Source organism: Syngnathus leptorhynchus, chromosome 11 (assembly GCF_054491065.1).
Source record: "Syngnathus leptorhynchus isolate UIUO chromosome 11, UIUO_Slep, whole genome shotgun sequence".
NCBI classification, from domain to species: Eukaryota; Metazoa; Chordata; class Actinopteri; order Syngnathiformes; family Syngnathidae; genus Syngnathus; species Syngnathus leptorhynchus.
The window spans coordinates 7,490,965-7,514,147 of NC_141205.1; the positions used below are offsets into that span (position 1 = coordinate 7,490,965).

Consider the following 23,183-nt stretch of genomic DNA (forward strand, 5'->3'; position numbering starts at 1 on the left):
CATGGAGTCACTCATTACATATTGTACAGCGCTACATTAAGGATACTTATTACATAGCCCCGTGGGAATGATACAACCTCATGTGACTATTTACGATGTCATCTATCCAGGCCAACCTCCTCAGGTTCTTAGACGCAGGGACAAGATAATGTTTCACGTGTGCTACTTCTAAGCGGAATCAGGAAATCGATGCTGCACTCACGATCAATGAACAGGGGAACCTCAATTTAACACATCAACAGGGAAGAGGTTGTCCGTTAAAATCAATTGTCACTTCAACTGAAGTACTTTAGTGCCCCCCCCAAAAAAGCCCACAATTATTTTGTACTTTTTTTTTGTGGCTTAAAAGCACCATGTAATGCACAAAATTATTGTAAGTAAATATTTTAAAAAATCTAAATTGAAAAGTTGACATTTTTTCCCCAAATAATTTTTCTAGTGCTTGTGGAGATAAACATTTTATATTGATATTATTCATAGTATTGAGACAACCCTCCTAATCAATTAGACAGTTAGCAGTGTTTTAGATAAGATTGTACTTTATTGATCCTGGGAGGGGAATCCCACCAGTATCTTCAAGGAAACAGTAGATTGCTTCTTAAGAAAGGATAAAACAAAACAAAGTTGCCCCTATCTCAATACTTCATAACGATATGAAGATAATTATTCATCTTCCATTTGGATAATATAAATGCTTGTAGCTGTGAGCCCTCACCTTGTAAACATACAAACACAGAGGGAAGGTTATTGCCTGACGTTCTCACATTATCACACCTGCCGAGCTAGCACGTAACACGACTTCGGTCATGTCGCCCGCCGCAGACGACGTGCGGGGCCGCAGGTGTTAACCCACTGACGCTTTCCAATGTCAACTCTTAAGACCGCACTGGGACTTTTGTCATGTGGTGGAACAGCAGTTCCAACACAGGTACATAAGGAGCACGCAAATCTCTTTGGCAGCCAGAACTCAGTCATGGTTAATTCCCAGGCTATATTGAGATGCGCCGGTCAATGACATTCTTAGTCTAATAAAGAAGGCCTAGCACTTTGAGTCCTGTTCTGGATCACGTTACGTTGGTGTCTATCGGCAACTGGAGTGAGGCGAGACACGGCAAGTGGTCATACGAGAGATATCGAGACGACCTTGTAGAGTTCTCATTACAAACCTGGAAGAGAAGCTATTGATTTACTAGATACTGTAATCACTTTGGACAAACATTACCAAAGATTGAACCTCCACATTTCTTTGTTTAGTGGATCCTTTCGTCGATTTGCTGATAAAAGAAATATATCCCAAGTTCCAACATACACTTTGAATAAATAAATTGGCCCTCTACCACATATACTTGATCACTGAGTTCTGATATCGATTACCCCCCGTTTTGTGTTCTTACATAATGGAATGTAGCTGGAGGCCACATTTAGAGCAGGTCAGATTGATTTTCCAAAAATTCAAATCCAAAAACAAAAAAAATTGAAAAGAAGTTAAACTGGTCCGTCTTGGTACCTCAAACATTAGATTTTGACACATGATTGTCTCATCATAGAAATGAGCTCTCCAACTAAAGCTGAAAGGTCATCCTCTGCTTCTTCAACCTCTTTCCTGCCAACGTTCAAAGACTCACGCGACATGACGGGGGGCCAATGAGGAAGTGAGTTGGTGAAAGGAAATATGCAAGCTAGCAGCCCTCAAAAGCAGCACGGGTTACAAGCGGTATAATCTCAAGTTTACATGAGGCCAAACTGGCTTCTGAATTCAGGAAGTAGATTTGGGAGGGTCTGGCTAAATACAGGAAGTGCCAATGTTTTGAGTGCGCTACAAAACAAACTGCTTATCCTCTCTCTCTTCTCCCATGTGTAATGCTGACATACAAACTCAACACCAGTTATGGAAAAACAGCTGACAGAAAGACAAAGACAACATGTCTTTTGCATGGTGAAGCTTAAATGAGAAAAGAACAGGTGCTCTGAATGACATCAAATACATGGGGCCCAAATCTTGCAGACTGCTATTTGGCTAATGCTGCAATGGAACATTTTGCCAATTGGCAGTGTGAGCTGATTATTTCTTTGCCACATATGAACAAATGACTTGTGCATTGTGTATATAGGTTGATATAATTTCCTCTTTTTTTTTCATTGACGTGGCAATACACATATACATGAATAAACTACTCACGTGTCAAGTTTGGGGTTCCTCTTTTTTTTTTTGGGGGGGGGGACGTTCCAGAAGGAAGTGAGAGCACCCACAATGGCAAAGGTGAAGAAGTGAGGTAAAGATTGTTTATTGGACAAGGTCGCCCCCTAGAGATGACTTCTGGCCACGAATTGTATTTTTTCTCTTTGACGCACGTTTATATAAAAACATTCTATCATGTGAGGATAGTAATTACTCAAGTAAATGATTTAAAATCATAATAAGATGCACAATAATGCAAGTATCAATTAAGGCATTGTATGCGTACATGTGTTATGTGACACTTACCGACGTTGCAACGTAAACAAGTCATGACGTCAATATACAGTTTAATAGTGTTTACAATTGTAGTTTTTACCAATTTTACAAAAGTACGTCGTTAATGTCTCTTTAGCAAAGCAAAAGAGAAAAGGTTTTCCACATATATGCCGAAACCCGGGATCGAACCAGGGACCTTTAGATCTTCAGTCTAACGCTCTCCCAACTGAGCTATTTCGGCACACGTCACAAATGGGAAACATTGCTTTATTATAGTTTATTTTCTGTCACCTGAGGCGGAATTGCACTTTAAATGAGGACAATCTTAACGTAGTGGAACGTCAAAATTTGCATTTTTCTACCACTTATGGCTTGTTGCGTGTTGAGTTTCTAGGTCGGGTGATGTTGTTTAAATGTTTGAACACCAGGAGACGCTAGAGCTGCATACGCGACCATAACTGCTGTACAATCAATGTAATCACATCTAATGTTGGCTGCAGTGCAGGGTTAGGGTTAGGGTTAGGGTTAGGGTTAGGGTTAGGGTTAGGGTTAGGGTTATCACAAATATACAACTGCTGTGACGACTTTCTGTCAACCGGTCCCATCTTATTCAGAGGTCCTGAATAATAATAATAATAATAATAATAATAATAATAATAATAATAATAATAATAATAATAATAATAATAATAATAGGGAAATTTCATTGCTGAAAACGCCCCCATTTTTGCAAGCACATTATCTTTGTGAAAATGTATGTATTTTAGGGCGTCCCTGATGCAACTACTCAGAAATACCAGTTTCACCCATCTAAATTAAATTGTATGAATATCATTGCAGGATGAACAAAAAGTCTGAAGGACCCCCGGGGCATGTTGGTGGCCCCTGGGCGGCAGTTGTGGCCTGTAGCTAGTGTAGGAATGTGCTTATTGCATATCATTTGCTCATTTATTCTATAACAAGCACCGTCAGTTGTGTCTATCCTTAGACTGCAATACCTTAAAAATGTGGAAGTAGAAAATGCTTACTGCAAAATCCACAATATACGGTTTTAAAATTAGCGATACAGTGAAACCACAAATAAACAGCAATATGGTGGAGATGGAGTATCCCTTTTTTTCAGCAGTCTGTACTAATGTAAAAAAAAGCTATGTGGCTTAATTTATAGCTAAATATCAATTCAGTGGGGATCAGGGGACTTGGAACTTAATCATTATTTGTGACTCATTCGCTTGTAGAATTGAACAGCTACAGTAAGACTAAATACAGTGGACTGAGTGCAATGGCAAACTGTGCTAATCTGCAGTGATGCAGCACTTGTCTCTCCCTTTATTAGTCATGTAATGTTCTGATGCCAGCTCGCACGGCAGCCTCCCCCTCCACCTCTCTCTCTCTCTCTCTCTCTCTCTCTCTCTCTCTCTCTCTCTCTCTCTCTCTCCACTCTCTCGCTCGCGCATGTTTTTTTTTGGTTCCTCTCTCATCCTTCAAGGTGACTTTCCTTCCTTCCAAGACACTGCAGCTGTTCCCCACTTTGTTTTGAAAGGCCCAAATGTAGATAAGAGATGAGAGAGATGCTGAACGGTGCACCGGGGAAGCAGGAGGAGAAGCACGAGAGGAAATTGGGAATGAGAAGAAGGGCATGGATGGTATGATCCTGGCAAATCTGTGAACAGACTCACGGAGAGATTTGCTTTGGTACAGCGGAAGGGGGGGGGGAAAAAAGTCAGCACAAAGAACTGCATTTGAACTGTACAAGCTCAATGACTAGTGAGGGTTCATGACAATCATCACTAAATACCACAAGTATCTGGGACACAGATTCTAAATTTAGGGATCAAATACATGCGGAGAGCCAAGACACTGACAGGGAAGGACAGCTAAGGTCCTGGGGAAAATGAAAGGATGTCGCATTCACCCCCACCAGGATGAATCCAAGTGACCCCCCTGCTGATTTCCCAAGAAAATGTACAGCAACAAAACCTCTGATTTAAAAAATAAAAACCATTTCATTTATCTTAAACATTGACACTGATTGAAATAGGTTAATAGGTTAAGTATCCTGGAAAGGATTGTGTCAAATCTTGCAGATTTTATACCACAAAAAGAGATTCATCGTCGACAATTCACTCAAATACAAAAAGCCGAGATGGATCAACTCATAGATTACATTTTAATACAGATTCTGTTCTATACAATAACACAGTAATATAAATTTTTATACAATACTAACATTTCTCTATACACGGGGGTCATAAATATACAATACTGTTTACACACATACAGTATTAACACAAATACGATTACATGTATCTCTTTACAGTAGCTGATTTCATCACAATGGCTCTCTTTCTGTCCGGCAGATGATTTTGACCAAAAAGAAGGAGTTGGGGGGGAAAAAAAAAAATCTCTTACTAAAACCCAAATCTGACACTTCAATATTTACATCCCTGAAAAATGTACATGAACACACAAGTGACTTCTGTTTGGTTTACCGTTAGTGTAAAAGGTGTGAGAGTATAATGGAGAAGACAGCCCAAAACCTGAGGTGGTTTCCAAGCCTTGAGGAGTTTATATAAACTTTGACGTGTTGTCTACCTAAGAAGTGACATAAATCTTTACTTACAGCAACACACACAATAGAATAGGGAATTGAGGGCTGGTTCTATTATTTCATGTCCAGCACGTTCGTAAATGTTGAGCCCTGAGGAAATAGAGAAACACAGGTACAGTGTAAATAGTCAAGGACTCAGTGCTGGAGATGGCAAAGGCCCATCTGCCTCAAAGTTCAGTCCAAATTGAGAGTTTCAAATGGAACATTTTCCCTTATGTCAGCAGTCCAGGAACTAGTAAACTACCTGCTGTGACTACAGAGATATTTCACAAAATATTGCCCTTTGATATCCATTGAAAAGCTGAAGTGATACAGTGGCCCGTCATATACACAGAGTTAAAACATAATTAGCTAGCCATATAGTTAAAAGTCAACGCTGTTGTGTTAGCTGTATGGTGAATAGAAAACCAACAGTTGTGTATTCACATTCTTTTTGTTCACATCTTAAGGGGGTCAATGCTTAGCTCATCTCAATACACATATGTAAACACAACACCGGGACCACCGTGTCTCCTATGCGGCTTTCAAAACGGTTTCAAAAAAAAAAAAAAAGAAGTCATGCCTTTGAAATGAATTCTGTTCTGCTGTAATGTAAGTCAAATTAAATATCTTCTCTTTATTTTTTACATTTTTTTTTATTTGTACCAGTTTGCTGGTAATTTCACATTGTAAACTTCTTTGCATTTACTGACCATAACGTTTCACGCATTTGTGAAGCCTCAACCCTTACCTCTGTAAACAAGACATTCAGCACCACACGCATATTTCATGAACCCAATTAAGGCTTGAAAAGAAGAGGGAGGAAACAAAAAAATCGACTTCAAAATTTGTTCTCACTGAGAATACATGTGCAGATAGATCTAGATGTTTGTGTGCTTTTTTTTTTTTTTATGACTAAGCGCAGATCAGTGTGCAGTGTATATGTTGTGTGCACATGCTTGGAAAAGCAGTTTTTAAATAATCATCCAAAACTTCTGCTCTACCGTGGGACATTTTCAGGTGTGGTATCACCACCATAATGTGTTCACTTGAGTTCCTATGCTAACATGGAGACAGTTCAACGCGCTCAACTAGCTTACATTGGGAGTGCAGAAAGGTGGCTCTTGTTTGGACCCCATGACTCTGGGCTCCTCATCTGCCAGAAGTCGTGGGACCTGTCCTTTGTAAACGAATGGCTTCTCACACACATGCAAGGATATACACACACCATTCATCAAAGGAAAATGGCATTCCAAACACACGCGTTGGACAACCATCCTCATTCCCTCACTGCCTCGGTGAGGCATCGATCAGTGCCGTCGCTGGCCTCCACTCGGGGCTTGCGATTCTTCCTCTGGCCACCCCCCTCCACCCAGGAGTTATGAATAACCGTCCCACCGATGGGAGCTGGGTCCACCTGAAGAAGGGACACCACCCTTTTCTTGACTCGTGTTTTCAGGGCCCGACGAAGCTTCTGCCTTGTGAAAGCGTAGAGCAGAGGATGGAAAATGGTTGTTCCATAAGCCATCGCCAAGAAGCAAAGACGGATCCGTACTAAACCGTCGCTGGGGCCCATACACAGGATCAGAATGTTGACTGCCGACAGCGGAGCCCAGCATCCCAAGAAGGTGGATATAATGATTAGGGACATTTTAAGGACACGACGTTGGCGCTCCCGACGGTCCCTGTGTCTACGAACGGCCCGTCTCAAAGCAATGATCGCAGAAACCGAAGCTTGGACACCCATGGAGGAAGCTGGGAGTGGGGAGGTGGCGTGGGTCTGCATGGATCCTGAAGCAGGAGTCGGAGAAGCAGGGGTGGCAGGTGTGGTAGCGACGGGAGTGGTGGCAGCCGTACTGACGGTCGTGACCGTAGCGCCGCTGTCGGATATCCCCTGGGGCATGGAGGAGAGGGGCGGCGGGGACGTAGGCGTCGGGGTGGGAGACGGAATAAGGGGAGGATGAGAGAGATTCTGGTTCTGATTGGAGGACACTACCTCTGTTGGCAAGGTGAGGTCCTTTTTCTTGGTCCTCCTGCAGCGTATCCTGCAGGTAGAGTCCTTTGTACGGTTACTCCTCATCATGTGGGAACCTATTCGGATGTTGAGGGCCTGGAGGATCCGGGAGTAGGTGAACAGCATGACCACCACAGCGATGAAGAAGCAGGGCACTTGGAGCAACAAGTGGTAATACATGGCCATTCCCGTGTAGTAGCCTTGCCCCCCGATGCACAGCAGTGTTCTGTTTTGCCATATCGGAGAAAGGTGGTGGGAGGGCGAGGACGGGTATGTTGAGGGTAAAACCGAAGGTGCAAGGGAAGAAAAAAGTGTCGTGGTTCCTGTAATGGACTCAAAGTCATTGTTCGGGCCCACTTCCTCCTCATCCTCACTGTCCTGAGAAGAGAAGAAGTCACCCTCAAGGAAAGGCAGGAAGAAGACGGCCAGAGAGACGAACCACACGGCCGCTAGGAGAAGTCCGGCGCGGCGAGGGTTCAGGATCCGACTGGCTGGACGCACGGAGATGTCGTAGCGGTCCAAACTGATCACCAGCACGTTAACGGCTGTGGCCACACTGGTGAACGTGACGCAGGCTTCGTGGAAGCAGCACAACGTAGCCAAGCTGCCCACGCCGCTTCCGTTGGCCGGCAGCAAGATGACGGCCACCGTCAGCGGCACACACAATACACACACCAGGATGTCCAGAACGTGGAGATTGACGGTGACCAAGTTGCTGACTGAATCCACCAGATTGGACTGGGCGCAGTAAAGCACGAGTACAGTCAAGTTGCTGCTGAAGCCCAGGACCAGCTCCAGTATCAGCACTGTGGTCAAAGACACCTGGAAGCCAAACGGATATGGGGCGCTCCAGTCCTCCTCCACTCCACCCCCGCCCCGTCCATCCAGGAGGCCTACCCCCTGACCATCGCTGGTCTCCGGGAGGTCACGATAGCCTTCGGTCTCCATTGGTGCCGCGGCACTCCTTTACACATAGCAACAGCTGCTACCACGCCAATTCATCGTCATCGATGAAGATGGGGTGTCAGGGTGGTCTTCTGCGAACAAAACAAATGGGGAGGAGAAACAGAAGAGGTGTTAGATCAAGCCATTTTTTAAGTTCAAGTCCAACTTCTGTTTCCAGATCCTAAATACATTTGTGAGTAAATCGGGGCGACATCATTATAATGTGCCGTGAAATTTCTCTTATGCAAACGATGAGCGTTGGCTCACTAAAGGTTGGGAAACACTCCGCAGAGTCTTGATTTGGGCGCATTAGCAGGGGATCATTGAACAGCTAATAGATTTACAAAAGACACACAAGTTTGAAATCTCTTCCAGAAATACCTCCAATTGTGCGCTGAATATAATATAACATTCTGTTCAAACTGAGTAGGCGGATGCATGATTATGCAATGTATATTAAATGGGTCAGAAAGCGTGCGTGTGGTCGTCAAACCCACAGGAACACTAGCTAGCCCACTAGCGGCCATCTTTCGCTTCCAAAGTGCACACAGCTTGATGAGAATGAAAGCTGATTCAAACGGCGGGTATGCCGTAAAAGAATCATTTAAAATACAACGAGCAGAATAAAACTGTCAGCTTCAACCTTCTTTAGTAAAGGTAGCAGGATCGGCGTGAGACTGTGTGCTGAATGTCAACATCTCAGACACCCGACTGAGGGTGGCAGCAGTTAATAGTTCTCACAGGGGGACGTAATGAAGACGAATGGATCAATGATCCACAGACAGTGGCACATAAACAAGCCTATCAGAAAAAGAGCAGCTCTTCCCATCTTGCTCTGCTCCCACTTTGCTTCAACTGGAAGAGACAGACTGTTTTGCATAAAGGTGACAGTATTCATGCCGGTCTCCATGCTCTTGTGAAGATAATACAGTGGGAAAGGCCAACTGTCATAAAGGGACCATCCAGCTTTATAAAATCCTTTAATACAGTCTCTAAACCTCAGTGAAACCTTTTAACGAGAATAAATGAATTCAAAATGAATGCGTGAACTTGAGCTCCCTCGAATTTGAGGCCTGGCCACACCTGACGTTCCTCTGTGTAAAGATGGTGCCTTGTTGAGCCTTGCCCCACTGTTGACCTTTTCTCTGGCATAATTGCTGTTCTCACCCTCTTGTGCGCCCTTTTCGCTTTGTTTTATTTCACACCTTCCTCTCCCATTTGTCAAGAGAGAGGCAGAAGTTTGTCCTGAATGGAACAGTGGTACATCTTAATCCACTAATGGGTTCCACGGGGTTCGCCGTGTTGCTGGAGCATTGATTTGAAGCATCATCGATCTGACGAGCTCGGGTAAGAGCGCGTGCAAACACACTCCCTATCGTCCTCTCACAGGCACCTGTGATCGTATTTGAAGTGGTGCCTACCAACACTTGTGATTGTTGTTAATTTAGAGTGACACAGGTCACAATATCGTTTGTTGCAAGAGGAAAAGATGAGAAAGAGTGCACTACCACATCACGCCAGAGAAAATGACTGGGCTAAAATTACAAAAATCACTGAGAAGCCACAGATCTTTAAGGAGGCGGCAAAATTGTTACTTTACCCCAAACGGACGAGCTGTTTGGTAAAAATGACACAATGTTCTTACAAAAGAAGATTTTGCACTGTGTTCTGAAGTTGTCCGAGCATCAGGTCCTCATTAGATGCCATTATCACTTAACAAGGGGTTAATAGAGAACTGTTGAAATGAGCAGGCGAAGAAGCTTTCACCAAGTGTAATTGGTGCCATTCTCTGACTAAGTGCAACAATGACAATGCCATTTTTCAGATAATGAACATCGTGTGTGATGAGCTGGGAAGTGACTCAAAGGGACACAGATATAAGAAAACGATTGCGTTCGCTAGCGCTTTGAGGGGAAATGTCAAAGCCCTCAGTGGAGGGAGATGACGATCTCACCAGCCGATGGGAAAAATGCCTTACAAAGTTGAACTCATTTCTGTATCATTTATACTATGATCAACATTGGGAATTAAATTTCCAGAGAGGTCAACTTATTTTATTTCAACTTCTATGTGAAATGATTGACATGTGAGTCAGCCAATGACATTCCAGTATACTAGCGTCGTACCACCTAAAAAAATGACCAACATAAATTCACGGTGCTTTCAGTACACATAAACGTTTATAAAGAAATAGTTCTAAAAATACACTGGATGATAAATACGTCACTGTCAGTATGCTCCATTTGCAAATTTAATTGAGATATTCTTTCATGTGCCACCAGAGGGAGCCAACTACCACACTTTGAGAAACACTTGCACGGAGATGATACGGTACGAGACGGCGCGTCCGAATGACAAATGAGACTACTTTGAAAGAATACATGTTGACTAACATTGATTTTGAAATCCCCTCAAAAGAGAAGAAGGCTGTTAATTTTGTCACCTCGTTTCATCCGATCTGTCGAGTGATCCTGTGTACCACTAATATGTGTAGCTTCCTGGGCCCTGCTGGCAGGATCATTATTGGTGTCAGCATGTTAATGGTTGTCAAGGCCTGACTGTACCTCATGCTGTCATCATGCAAACCTCCAAGCCGAATGTGCCGTACGGACATGAGCCAATCACATTCATATCGTGTTTACTTGTTTTGTTTTGGACTGAGACTTCTTTCTTGCCAGGGACTGAATTGCTTTTGCACAACATGTAGCAGTTTTTGTTCTTGGCACAGAGAACAAAGCAAGGAACCATGCATGTTGACAACGGCAGATGGGAACAAAAACAAAATGGAGTGAAGTGGAAGAGCTACACGATGTCTGCCGTGGGGAAATCGAGGCAATCGCAGTCATATAGTAAATATTTGGGCATTATCTGAAGATGTTATAAAAGAGCTTCTTTCTTTTGAAGGGCTTGTAAGTGCATCTAAATTCAACATGTGTACTTGGATACATGACTGCACTGAAAGTTAGGTTAAATGAATAGAGGCTCCATGTGCATACGTGCAATTCTTCAAAGTGCTTCTCAGTCTTGGTCCTAGGGGACCCTGAGCCTGCGTGTTAGATGTTTCTATTTAGACTGAAGTTAAAAGGTCCTCAGTAGGCTCTGTTGATGCCTGCTGAGGACCTAATTATTCAATCAGGAGCGTAGGAGTACGAAGTGTGATGAAAGGTCAAAATTAAAACAGATTCATCAAAGCAATCAACCAGCGGTTGATAATAGAATCGCTATCATTTTTTTTTTTCCTGGTGGTTCGAGATTTCCTGTCACCATATCGTCATGTGATATTGAAAATAGATGGATGTTTTATTGTTGTGTACTCGATAAGAGAAATTGTCAACTCGGGCTTTTAAAGTGCACTTCCAGTCTAGTGAGCCTGCTCGTAACACCTGACAAACTTTTGAAGGCACGCTGTCCTTTATGCTGCTTGCGTGCCGGGGTGTCAAGCCACTGCTCCTATTATTTTCAACGTCTCCTTCAATACTGCAGAAGTGCATACTCACCTCTTGCCAAACACTCGGTATTCAATATAAAATCCCGGTTCAACCCAGTGATGGGGATAATTGTCACATCCTCAGCGTGCCAACCGACTACACATTCACCAAGATGGAAGGCATTGTCGCTGTGTAAAACGGTTTACTGAGGATCGAGAAACTTGTCATCTGCTCCTTCTATTATGGATTTTTTCTTTGTTATACTGTGAAATGTCAACACAAATGGGGAGGCGAGAAGAAAGCTTTGATTCTGCGCGACACCAGAAGTTGACATTTAGGTAAGATGGGAAAGGGAAGCGCTAACAAAGGAAGGAACGGAAGCCAACAGGCTGATAGCGCACACAGCACCCTGTCTTACGAATTCCCGATGTCTGCAGTGAAACAAGTGATCGATGCTTTCATTATCTCACTCGAGTCTTCTCGAAGCGCAAACAGCGCGTAACCAGCAGGTGGCCAGGAACATCTGTGGCAGGCTCCCGATGCCATGATCGCTCTTGCTACAATGCTGTGGTTCAATTTCTTACAGCATCCAAGACATGGGCAGCATTGTCTTGAATACAAATTTTTTTCTTAGAAAATCAAAAATCATCATCAATGATACAATAATCAATGTATTGGGCCACTAAATGCAGCAATGCACAAAACATTTGATTTAGTTCATTTCAGATTTTTGTGGTAACTTGAAGTCTGGTAGAATTAAAAAAAAGAAAAGCAACAAGAAAAACTGAGGCATTGAAGAAATATATTGCATCTATAGCCGCTGGCAAGGATGTTGGCTTCATCATAATTGCTTCATAGATCAATACAAAATATTCCCATATGTCGAAAAGACCCAGTCTACTGTTTGCATGACACAAGGGGCTGATGACCTTGTGCCCCTGGATAAAGTGTTCACAGGAGCAGAAAGTGTCAAGATGACTCACATTCCAAGAAAAACAACATTGAATGGGGATTATGGGACAGGTTGGACACATTCATTCCATAAGTGAATCAATTCATTGTTGGTTCCGTTTCCATGGTAGCAGATGTAAAGTCTCGTAAAACCATGATTGGAAAAGAAAATAGTAAGTAGAGCAGAACTATTCTTGCCTTCTCAATGACATTCCTACACCACTTCACAATGTTTATAATCTCAAAATATTGTACAAGGCTGATGACCTTCCGATACACATTTAAAAGAAAAACAGCACCCTCTGTTGGATATGGTGGGGCACTGTCCCTCTTGCCCCCAAAATAAAGTTGCTTCTGGTTGTTTTTGTTTTTGTCATATGAGAAAAAAACAAATGTGTCGTTTTCCTGCTATGTAACTAATTGAAGTGGTTCATAAAACAATGTTTACTCTATGTTAGCTACAGCAACAACATGCTCCCAGTGTCACATTTTCAATTTGTACTCGCGCAAAGCGGTTTCTCACCGCCGCCCACACGGCGCACCCACAGACACCCACACAGCTCCTTGCACATGCTCCCCGCCAGCACGCTCACTGCGGATGAGGCATGTGACGGATGGCTGTACGAAGTGCACGACATACAAAACGGCCGAATGACTTGGGAGGAGTAGCTAACGGAAGTTTAGATACAAATTGTAGGTGAGGTGCAAAGAATGGATGATGGATGAAGGGTCGTAGGGGGTGCGCAGATGGATGTGGCGTGGTGTGATCGCTGGCGGGGGATGTTTGCTCCCTGCTTGCCACCTCCATCCATCACCTTTTGGAAATGTCCCAGTCGGGCCACCTCGCCCCTCATTCCATCCCTCTTTGACTTACACATGCTTGTTGCACGCCATCATGTTTCCTTACTAGTCAGCCGGGAAAGTCGCCAGCGACCTCGCTCACACATTTGTTATGACTCAGGGCCAGATACAAAAGTGTTGTTTTGCTCATCCGTGACAATAGAAAGAGCCTGGATATTCAAATCTCAAAGAGGGAGTTCTTGAAAGCGAAAGAGATACACTAACCTTTGAATTCTACAATCGCCATGGCAAAAACAAAACATGACCTATTAGGGGTTCAACAATGAGTTGACTTAGCTACTTGAAGAATTAAAGCTTCAGTTCAGTTCTGAAATGTTTGGCCGACGACACTTTTTATACATTAGCGTGAATCTGAAAGTACAAAAAGAAGCTGGTGGAGGATCGGGTTTAGCCTTGCTCGCCTTAGCTAAAGAGGGAAGCGAAAATTCATCTTTGTTGTCAAAATGTTATACCAATAATGTGTGGGCAACAACTGTGTGACAACAAAAACTAATAACTCCCGACTTTGACTTTCATCACGTTATAGTCGACTACAAAAGAAATTTAATATTTCATCCCCTATGGCACGCTGTGCTGAGCAAATGGAGTTTCCATGAACCAATTTGGAGCAATGAAACTTTATGGATGGCTGCATAATGTAGTCACAGTAAATTCATCCCCATTCAGCTCACCAAGTGGCCCAAAGTTTTCTTCACTAAACCAATCACTCTCCTGAACAAAACCAATGTAACTTTTACATTTGACACAATATAGCAAGAAATATCAACGCATGTCATTTTGGCCGAAGAAAGACAAGGACGTTCTGACATGTTATCTTCTGAAACTGATCTACTAGAATATCAGTAAAGAAGCAATAGAAGTCCAGTTAATTATCACATCCGATAATCCATACAGTGAACTGTACGTAAAGCAAAGATTTTGGTCTCAAGGCAGCCGGTCCGCAGGGTGCAAGACATCATTACCACTTGACAGCTTGTTCGATGGATTTCATTTAGTCCCGCCATTCATTAGCGGCGCAGCTCGCCACATTATATGCGGCGATGACGTCCCTAGCCTGCAATTTTGCCATTACACGTGCCGCCCATCAATAAGCTCTAATCAAAGCCGCCGCGCAATCACACTTCTTTAAAACTGGTAGAAATCAAGATAAAGTGGCAACAATGCTGAAATCACAGTCAGCGCTCGCATCCCACAGTCTATGACGGCCGTGATGATGATGATGAGGATGAGACTTATTTAGACAATAAGATCATGATCAAGGGGGAGCGTGTATTATACGTGTAGCGTGCTGGCAAGGACGCCTACATTCCTTCTGCTCACTTGAGTGTTCCATTACAGCGCCATTTTATACGCGTACGCAGTGGGAATGCACAATCAAACTGTTGCACTGTGTTGTGACTAAATAGAGAAGTCTTTGCGCGAGGTCATCTTACACTTTGCCGTGGCTATTTGTGTGATAGCAAGCCTCTTTGCTGTTCTTTTCTAAGGCCTCAATAAGCTTTTGTGCGACGACGGCCCAGAAGTCACACTCGGCCAGATGGCTGAGTGAACATTTCGTTTATGGATGTTGCTTCTATTCGCTATTGTTGATATGAAAAAGTTCACACACCCCTGTTGATGGCAGGTTTCGGGACATTACATTTTTAAAAAGAGGGGAAGTAAGATAAAAGGACTGAAATATTGAGATTGCACAAATGTGCACACCCTTTTATAGTAACTGGAATGCGGTTGTGTTCAGAATCAATCAGCCTTATCCAAATTTGTTCATGAACGCCAGCGCTCATTAAAGTACCTCTGATTAACCCCACATAAATTTCAGCAGCTTCAGTTGGCTTTCTATGTTTATTTTTTTTTGCTTTCTAGCAGAGGGCTTAAGCTTAATAAATCAATTAGACTTTTCCTGGAAACCAGGAAAAAAAAAACATTTGAGATGGACAGGTTATATTTATTGTATTGTTATTTGTGGATAATATTTTGAAAAGTAAACTTTTATTAGTTTACCCATCTGTTTACCAGTTAGCAGACGGCTTTCTGATTCATTGATGATTACAAATGGACTTGGGTGCCGTTATGTTTCAAGTGGGTGGATGGCTCCTCTGTTGTGAGTCACATGGTAGAAATTCCTATATCTTATCTTATCCAAATTGGTTCTTCATTTTCATGCAATATGCAGAACAAAGCATGCAAAATATAAGGAATAAGATCGCTGCTGTGAAGTGGACACTTGGAGATGGCCTTCCACCCCAAATTAGTTTGTGTGTGAGCAAGAGTATTGCAGTTTCATCTTTCAAGAAAACCAAACTCGCCATTTTGTCGATTGCCGACTTGGCAAAAGTGGACACAGTCTCTCAGTGCATGATTGGGGAAATCTTCTCTTCTCGTATACTGTGGCTGCTTCCACTTTCTTTTTCACACTTGCTTCAACATGTTCACTCTTCCAGGCATCTTCTTCTAGTTTCAAGTTGTGGTCCATACTTGACTCCAACAACATCCAATAGCAGAAGCACTCGCTATTTCTACACCTAAAATTGATTTTTGGTGCTGTTATATTTAGGCACCATGTTATGTAAGGCTGCTAAATATATGCAAGAAGGAGGAGAAGAACAAGGAGGAACCGTCACGACAAGAAAAGATGTGACAAGAAAGAAGTGGAACTGGTGAGGTAGGTTAAAATGATTAAGCTGTTTCGCTCAACAAAGCAATTAGCACTTAATTATTGCCATTTATCTGCTGCAGACAGGACATTGCTGGGCAAGAGGTGAGCACATCCTGCAGGTGTTCCTTCATGGCAGATGGAGGTCTAACCTCAAGGAGAACATGAAACAGGTTCATCTTAAAAATGAAATGATAAGATTATTATCCACAAAAAACAATGTGGTGAATATTTTTTAAAGATGCCAGAAGTGTCCTTCAAATTTTATCGCTTCTCTTCCAACCCCACCTCCCTCAGAACCAATCGTAGCCATTTTGTTTTCATGATTCAAGTATCAACAACACAAGAGCAATGGGTTGAGCAGACGACTGACAATACAAGATTGTCCGTCCAACTATTTCTATAGCGCTGGTTGTCATTAGTGTCACGGGTCAGCTACAGCCTATCACAGATGACTTTGGCCAAGACCTTTCTGTTCTATCAGTGTGAGAAAAACAAAGGCCATCATGACAAACAACAGTATTGTTTGAAGCAAGGAAAAGGAATGACAATGAGCTGCACACACAAAGTCAGCCATTGTGTATTTAAATCGTTCCGTCACGTAATGGCAGCATTTTTGGATGCACAATTTGAGTGAAAACCACTGCTGATTTTAGAAAATAAGCCCGCCACTACCAGCCAGAAAGAAGAAAAATATAATTACGGTAAAATCAAGTGTGATTGTCTTATGAAAACATTTTGAAGCTTACTCAGAGTAGAAGTAGGATGACTTTTTTATTTTTTAAGTATGTTGCACCTTGATGAAACATTGCAATCAGTTTTTTGTCATAAGAAACTGTTCAAAATAAAGCACTTAGGTGAATTTCTGAAATACAAATTGTCAGGAATACATGCAAGCCACATTGTATACAACAGATGGCTCATGCTCAGTCCGTAAAGTGTTCATACATGTGCCCTGGAGTCCATACAAGCATACTTTCCCGGCTCTTGATAGTCAATTCCAGCCAGCTCACAACACTGTGCTGCTTTGATTTATCGCTCTGCCTCTTCTATATATTGCCTCTTTGGTTATCTTTTTTTTTTTTTTTTTTTGTACAACCATCCACCTGTTTTTTTGTCCCACTGCGCTAAGATCTCTTTCACCTTCTCATTTACACACACAGGCGCTCTTCAGCGAGCCGTGCTGTTTACGAAACAGGTGATAAAGCGCTGTTAATTTGACATTGCACAAACAGGGGCTAGGTGGGCTTTTTTGGGTTTCCTTTGTTTTGCACCTGATTATGTATAGAAATATTTTTCTCAGCCTCCAACTAAAGGCACCATTGTGCTTTTCCAAAAACTGTACCTCATCTGACTAATTAAAAGCCCAGTCAATTAGATCAAATGCTATGCAATTGTCTTTGCTAGTCAAATAAAACCTAAATTGAATCCAATGCAAGCAAGAGGCATTCTGAGGATTCCTTTGTATGACAATGGAGCAGCTCTTACATAAATCTTGCACACGAGGGACGCCTCTTTAATCGGCTCAGCGAGAGTCTGGCCATCCACTCAGCAACGGCATACGTGAAAGGTAGAAAAGACCCACAAGTGGACACACACATCATATCACTTTGCTCAACGGCGAGCGAGTAAATACGACAGCCGGCCTCGGCGGCGCTGCGGCGTCTGGCTGCAGAGTGACTGCTGGTGGAATATTTCCCTCATAAGCAGCATCAAAGCATCTCTATAAATACATGCATACAACACAAACTCTCAATGACCCACATGCAATGCAAATACATCAGCGGAGAGCAAATGGGAAATACTTTCTAATCATTTCAGAGTGAGAATGTATGCAAACATGCAGCTGAAGTAAACAGCACAGGAGAGATGGGCTTTAGTTGACATTTGCAATCATTGCATATTTGAATCACTCTGATTACTAAAAAGTTCAATTTGGGCTGACCGATCTCAGGAGCTGAGGTTGCATGTTAATGAACTAAAAAGAGAAATTTAGAGGGAAGCATTTAAATAGGATCTATTAACATCACCCACATTAAGATTATTGAGAATGATTAAATGAACATTTTATTACTGAAATAACAATAAAATAAAATGGCACCTACATTAAATGGGAGTTTGCAACTTTCCAAAAACATTTTTTGACATAGTTATAATGGTTAATGTGATTACAAATAATGAGTAAAATGAATGTGGTGGTGGTGGTGTTCAGCAGCCATCCCTGGCCCCATCTTGTGCCTTCAATTTTCAATTTTATTTACAAGAAGCAACCAGTGAGAGGAAGAAAATGTGACTGATGAGCTGTCAGTCATTTCTTGTGCACTCGGTGGCATAAGTCAGCCCTTAAGATTCCAGAGCAGGCACACCTCCAAAGGTTGTTTCCCCTCTGACGTGGTGGTTCCGTGCAGATCAAAATAATGACTAATTGACTAATCACAAAAACCTGTTCCGTCATACTGACCAGTTTAACAAACATGACAAAAAAAATGTTTTTAAAACTCTTCCCTCAATACACTCACACAATCTAATGTGATTCTCGACTATAGAACTTTCAGCCTAAACAATAATGACCGTTTTAAATCATCTTGTTGATAGATATTAAATTGTGTTTAATATTGTTCTGTTTATAATCTAGATTTTATTTAAAAATTGACCAAATAATAGAAAGAGACATCAGTGTACTTTTACACTGCTGCGAATTCCCCCCCAACCATTTTCTATCCCATTTATTCTCATTAGAGTTGCAGGTAATTGGAGCGTATCCCAGCTGACTGAGTGAGACAAGAAGTATCTCCTGGAACGGTCGGTCGCCAGTCAGTCACATGTTGATAGATGAGTGACATTTTTGAGATGTGGAAGGACGCAGAGTAGCCTACCAGGAGAAAGCCCACACAAGACAATACACCGAGATTCAAACCCGGATCTCCTGACTGTGATGCACACATGCTAACCACTAGCTCCCTGTCCCATGGCAAACTGCAGCTTAAAATGGGATTTGGGTGATGTCTCGATAGAGAAAATGCAAATAAAAAGCAATGAATGTAAAGTTGAGCAGAGGCTCGGCGGTCTGGTGCTCAGCGATTGCGTGACACCTGCTATGCATACAGCTAATTGGGACCTTGAGCATCGCCGTCATCCTAATGAGATGAGATGCTACTTTTGCACCACTCTGCTGTCACCGTGCACACATGAGCCAATTTCACCAATCTCATCAGCACATATGTGACACACTGGTGGCATGCTTTTTCAAATCATGTCACATTTCAAATTCAAATGTGCCAATTAGGAGACCTGTAGAGGAACATGGAGATGATGCATACCAAGGTGCATGATTGTCCCGGGTGATTAACTCCATTTGTGGGAAACAATACAGTTGCGGACATTAGTTGGGGAAGTGATGCATGCGGCCCCCAAAATGAACATCGCGTTAAGCGTGGCCCGTCCATGTGACTGCATGGAGCCCGTCAACAACAAGCACCATCACAAAATAATGCACTTCAGATTACAAAGTGCATATTTGCGTTGAGGACTATTCTATTACAAACACCTTCAATTGGGTCAATTATTCCATTGTCCCTATTTTTTATTTGTCAGACACTGTTCAACATATTCCTTTTGCATTTGTGGAGAAAATATATGAAAAAAATCCTTCATGTATTTTTCTTCAATTTTTTGTTTCAAATTTTCATGGATTTATGTTAAGAAGTCAACTCACCAGTATGAAGAGTGGGAACTTGGTTTACATCCTACTACAGGGGTCCGTCTCCGCTTCTGGACCGGGTTCCACTCCGGTGCTCCCCAGGACAGCCGGCGGACAGCCCCAAAACGTGAGCAGAATATTTCGCTTCCCTTTTGTCATAAATATTACATAGGCAGGAGGTGGTGGTTTAAAGATGGTTGATGGCGGTGGGGAACTTCCACCGCGGCAGCACACAGGTATCGCCTGGCCGTCTCAGCGTTTAAATTCCACGCTCTGCACTCCACTTCTTCACTGCGCCGCAGCGCACTTTCCACCGCATCCCACAAACGGACCGGCCAAACGCATCTGCTCTCAAGCAGTCTCTCTGATACGCTGATCTGCAGAAGGATGGAGGGAGGGTAGGAGGGAGGGAGGGAGGATGGAGGGTGTTTGTTGGAAGGGGGAGGAGTCATGGATGCGGGAGTACAGGGATGAGGGACAGGAGTGTGCGCACGAGACAGGGTGAGAGGCAGAGACGCTTTTCACAAGGACGACCTGAGATTCCTCAAGGGTGAACACTCTCAATTCAAGCAGATTTCCCAATTACGTGCACCCCCGCATTCCCTTTCACACATACACACGCACGCGCACAAAAAGAGATGGAAACGGATGCCGAGCACCTCAACGTGTAAGGAAGCCATTTTTTTTTTTTTGGAGAGGGATGTGGGATTCCACATCACTCTATAGCGGGTGCCAATGGAATCATCCTCCTCTGTCGTGAGCTTCCACTTTGTCACAATGAGCTATGAGCAAGGTCACAGTCTGTTTAAACGGTGACCTTGGTCATGTCATAAATATGAGGTCCACGTCCCCCTGCTGCTGATATGCACACACTTGTTAGAGGACCGGCAGGAGACATCAAGTGGAATGAGGAAAGAGATGAGGACGGGGATGGGGTTAAATGTAAGGTGAGAACACCTGCATAGGGCGGTGTCCATGAGCAGATGTCGGCAGCGCACTGCTCCACACATCTTGAGGAGAAAAACCTGCTGGAATGGAGCTTTTTTTTTATCATCGGCCAATAATAAACACAGCGTGATTATTATACGGCCATTAAATATGCATGGGCGTGTGCAAAATTGGAGCATTGATGAATAGGAGAGTTTAATGCAGTAGATGCACCTTCTCTTTCTATTAGGTGTGACTGGAGTGTGAAAATATTTTATCAATGTCCTTTTCCAGTGTTTTTTTTTTTTTTTTTAATCAAACACAAACATTAATCTGTGTTACAAAAATGTTTTGGTTTCTTCTTGTGCCATATCAAGGACTGTGCCTCTCGTGTGTTGATTTGGGTACGAATGGAGCCATTTTGATTTGGCTGTGAAGCATGTCGGCTGTGTTCACGGCCACAACGGCGCAAACGCCCATTTTTAATTGCACCAAGCTGCATGTGCCTGCAAAAATATCGAAACTTAGTCTCGCCCACATTAGACTGCTCCTCGCTAGTATGGGAATGGAGTGTTTGAATTTTCATGGACATTGCTACATACACTTGCAGCTCCGCATTCTGCTCATTGACTGAGGTTTGATGCGGTTTTCTCTCTTTTTGCTAATTTGATTTTTTTTTTTTTTATTATGATCATTTTCTGGAAGGTGGATTTGCAAGCTATTCGTTCAGCTTGCCGCCCTTTTCAATCTTATCTGGAATGTTTAATTATGGGGTTTGAGGCAAGGAGGCATACAAGGTCGGCGTCAAAGACATAGACGCTTATGTTTCTAAATATGGTTCCTCTCTGGTCCTAATTTCCATGTTTGGCCCAAGTATGATTGCACAGTATGACATATATCTCTTACGCTCTCAGCTAAAAGGTGTTAGGCGTGCACAGTCACACCTCACCAGGTTTTTTTCTGGAGCCCACCTTTCCCTTTTCACATCACATTTACCATCACATGGTTATTTATTAGTTTTTCCTTCTTTTTTCAGCAAACACAGATGTGCGCTTGCTACCGTTCAGAATCTCTTGTGAAAACAGTGACAAAGCTGGCCAGCAATTAGGAGCATGTGCCAAACACCCACATGCCGTATGCTTGTGCCACTCAGACACATACACACATACACCTCCCCAACACACACACATACGTTCGACGAAACCAAATGACAACACATTCACTGACATGAACACGTATAAAGTTTAACACGCCATCATTTTAAGCGATTTGACATTTTGAAGCTCTAACATTCTGATTGGATGCTTCCAACATTCCTATATAGAGTAGATAGAAAACAATTAAAAAAAAAAAACAAGAGGCTTCAAGCTGTTTAATGCCACTCGCAAATGAAGTTTACCCCCCGACTAATTAATGGTATTACACAATGTGCATTTAAAATAACCACATTTTTTTGCCTTAGGAAAATCCACTTCGCTTGTTGATCCTAACAAATAATGCAAAACACTGCAGGTGAGCTAGTGTATATTCTTTCTTGAGGCAATGGATGTTTGAATAGAAACAGTGGAGAAACACATGTAGACAAGCAATATAAAAGAATAAATACAGGCATATATTCTTCATCCCCCTCTTGCTCTGCTTGGTTGCGATCGTCTTAGTATATATTAGTATATCGGATATTTACTGCCTTCAGGTGGCCAAAGCGAGCACAATCAATTATAATGCACAAGCTGCTTAATTCTTTACATTCTATTTCATGACGTTATTAGTATGTGTTTTTATATGGTACAATATAAAAGAGTGCTATTTCCCTTATTAAAAAAAAAAACCAAGGATGCAAACATTTGTTGGGTTTTTGGGGAGGCCGCAATGGCTAAAAGATTGATACATTTAGATCCATATTTTACATTCCATATTTCCTGCATCAGGAAGCAACATGACATGCCACTCACGAAGCTTCAGAGCAATAAGCAGCCGAACATTTGATTGGACTAAAACATCTCTGGAGAATCGTGTATCTCTCGTTTCTCCTCAGTAGACAAACATCTTCCTTTACAGCTCTTTAAAGTTCAGAACGATAAAGCCCCAAAAATACACATGCCGTTTGATCCTTTGATACACAAAGGTTTTTCTTTCCCCCTCCTGATATTTGAAGATTTACTTGGAAGTTATCTCCATTTTCATGACAGTAAATAGCAAGCGCTGAACCATGACGCCATTTTGCTCCCTGCGGTGTTCCTGGTCAGGTTTTCAAATCAATGTAGAGATGAAGCATTCATTGAAGTTATAATGCATTCAGGGTCACAGATTTGCCCATGCCGCTTTGGTATGGATCATATGCTCGTGTGTTTGTGTCAGCATCAGAGAGCCCCGCGGAGCCTCTGGTCAACCTGGACCACAGTCAAGCCCTGCGGCTCATCCCGCCTTCAACCTCGCAGCACGCTCAAAGCTGAGATTAGATCACACCACAGCGTGCACATTGGTCAAATGCATGCTACACTGTACGCTCCATGTACAGTAGACGACGATAGTCGCAGCAAACGTTTGCCAACATTACTGGAGTCGCAGTATAGCACAATCAAAGAGCCAATATGAAGGCTGTATCACAAATTGAAGTATAATATTGCTCAGTTTTGCTTCATTGGCATTATGAATGTCG

At 42.6% G+C, this 23,183-nt stretch overlaps 1 protein-coding gene and 1 non-coding gene across 2 annotated transcripts; both read right to left on the reverse strand.

Annotated features, from left to right (window-relative positions):
• Positions 1–2,623: 2,623 nt before the first annotated feature.
• Positions 2,624–2,696, reverse strand: trnaf-gaa (transfer RNA phenylalanine (anticodon GAA)). The gene has a single exon. It is a non-coding gene; the product is annotated as a tRNA-Phe (tRNA).
• Positions 2,697–5,351: 2,655 nt separating this feature from the next.
• Positions 5,352–19,763, reverse strand: LOC147049224 (G protein-coupled receptor 22). The gene is made up of 2 exons (XM_085924310.1): positions 19,613–19,763; positions 5,352–8,096 (listed from the first exon to the last, which is right to left on the reverse strand). The coding sequence occupies exon 2, from the start codon at positions 8,005–8,007 to the stop codon at positions 6,325–6,327; it is 1,683 nt and encodes a 560-aa protein (XP_085780436.1). The 5' UTR covers positions 8,008–8,096; positions 19,613–19,763; the 3' UTR covers positions 5,352–6,324.
• Between the last annotated feature and the right edge of the window lie 3,420 nt (positions 19,764–23,183).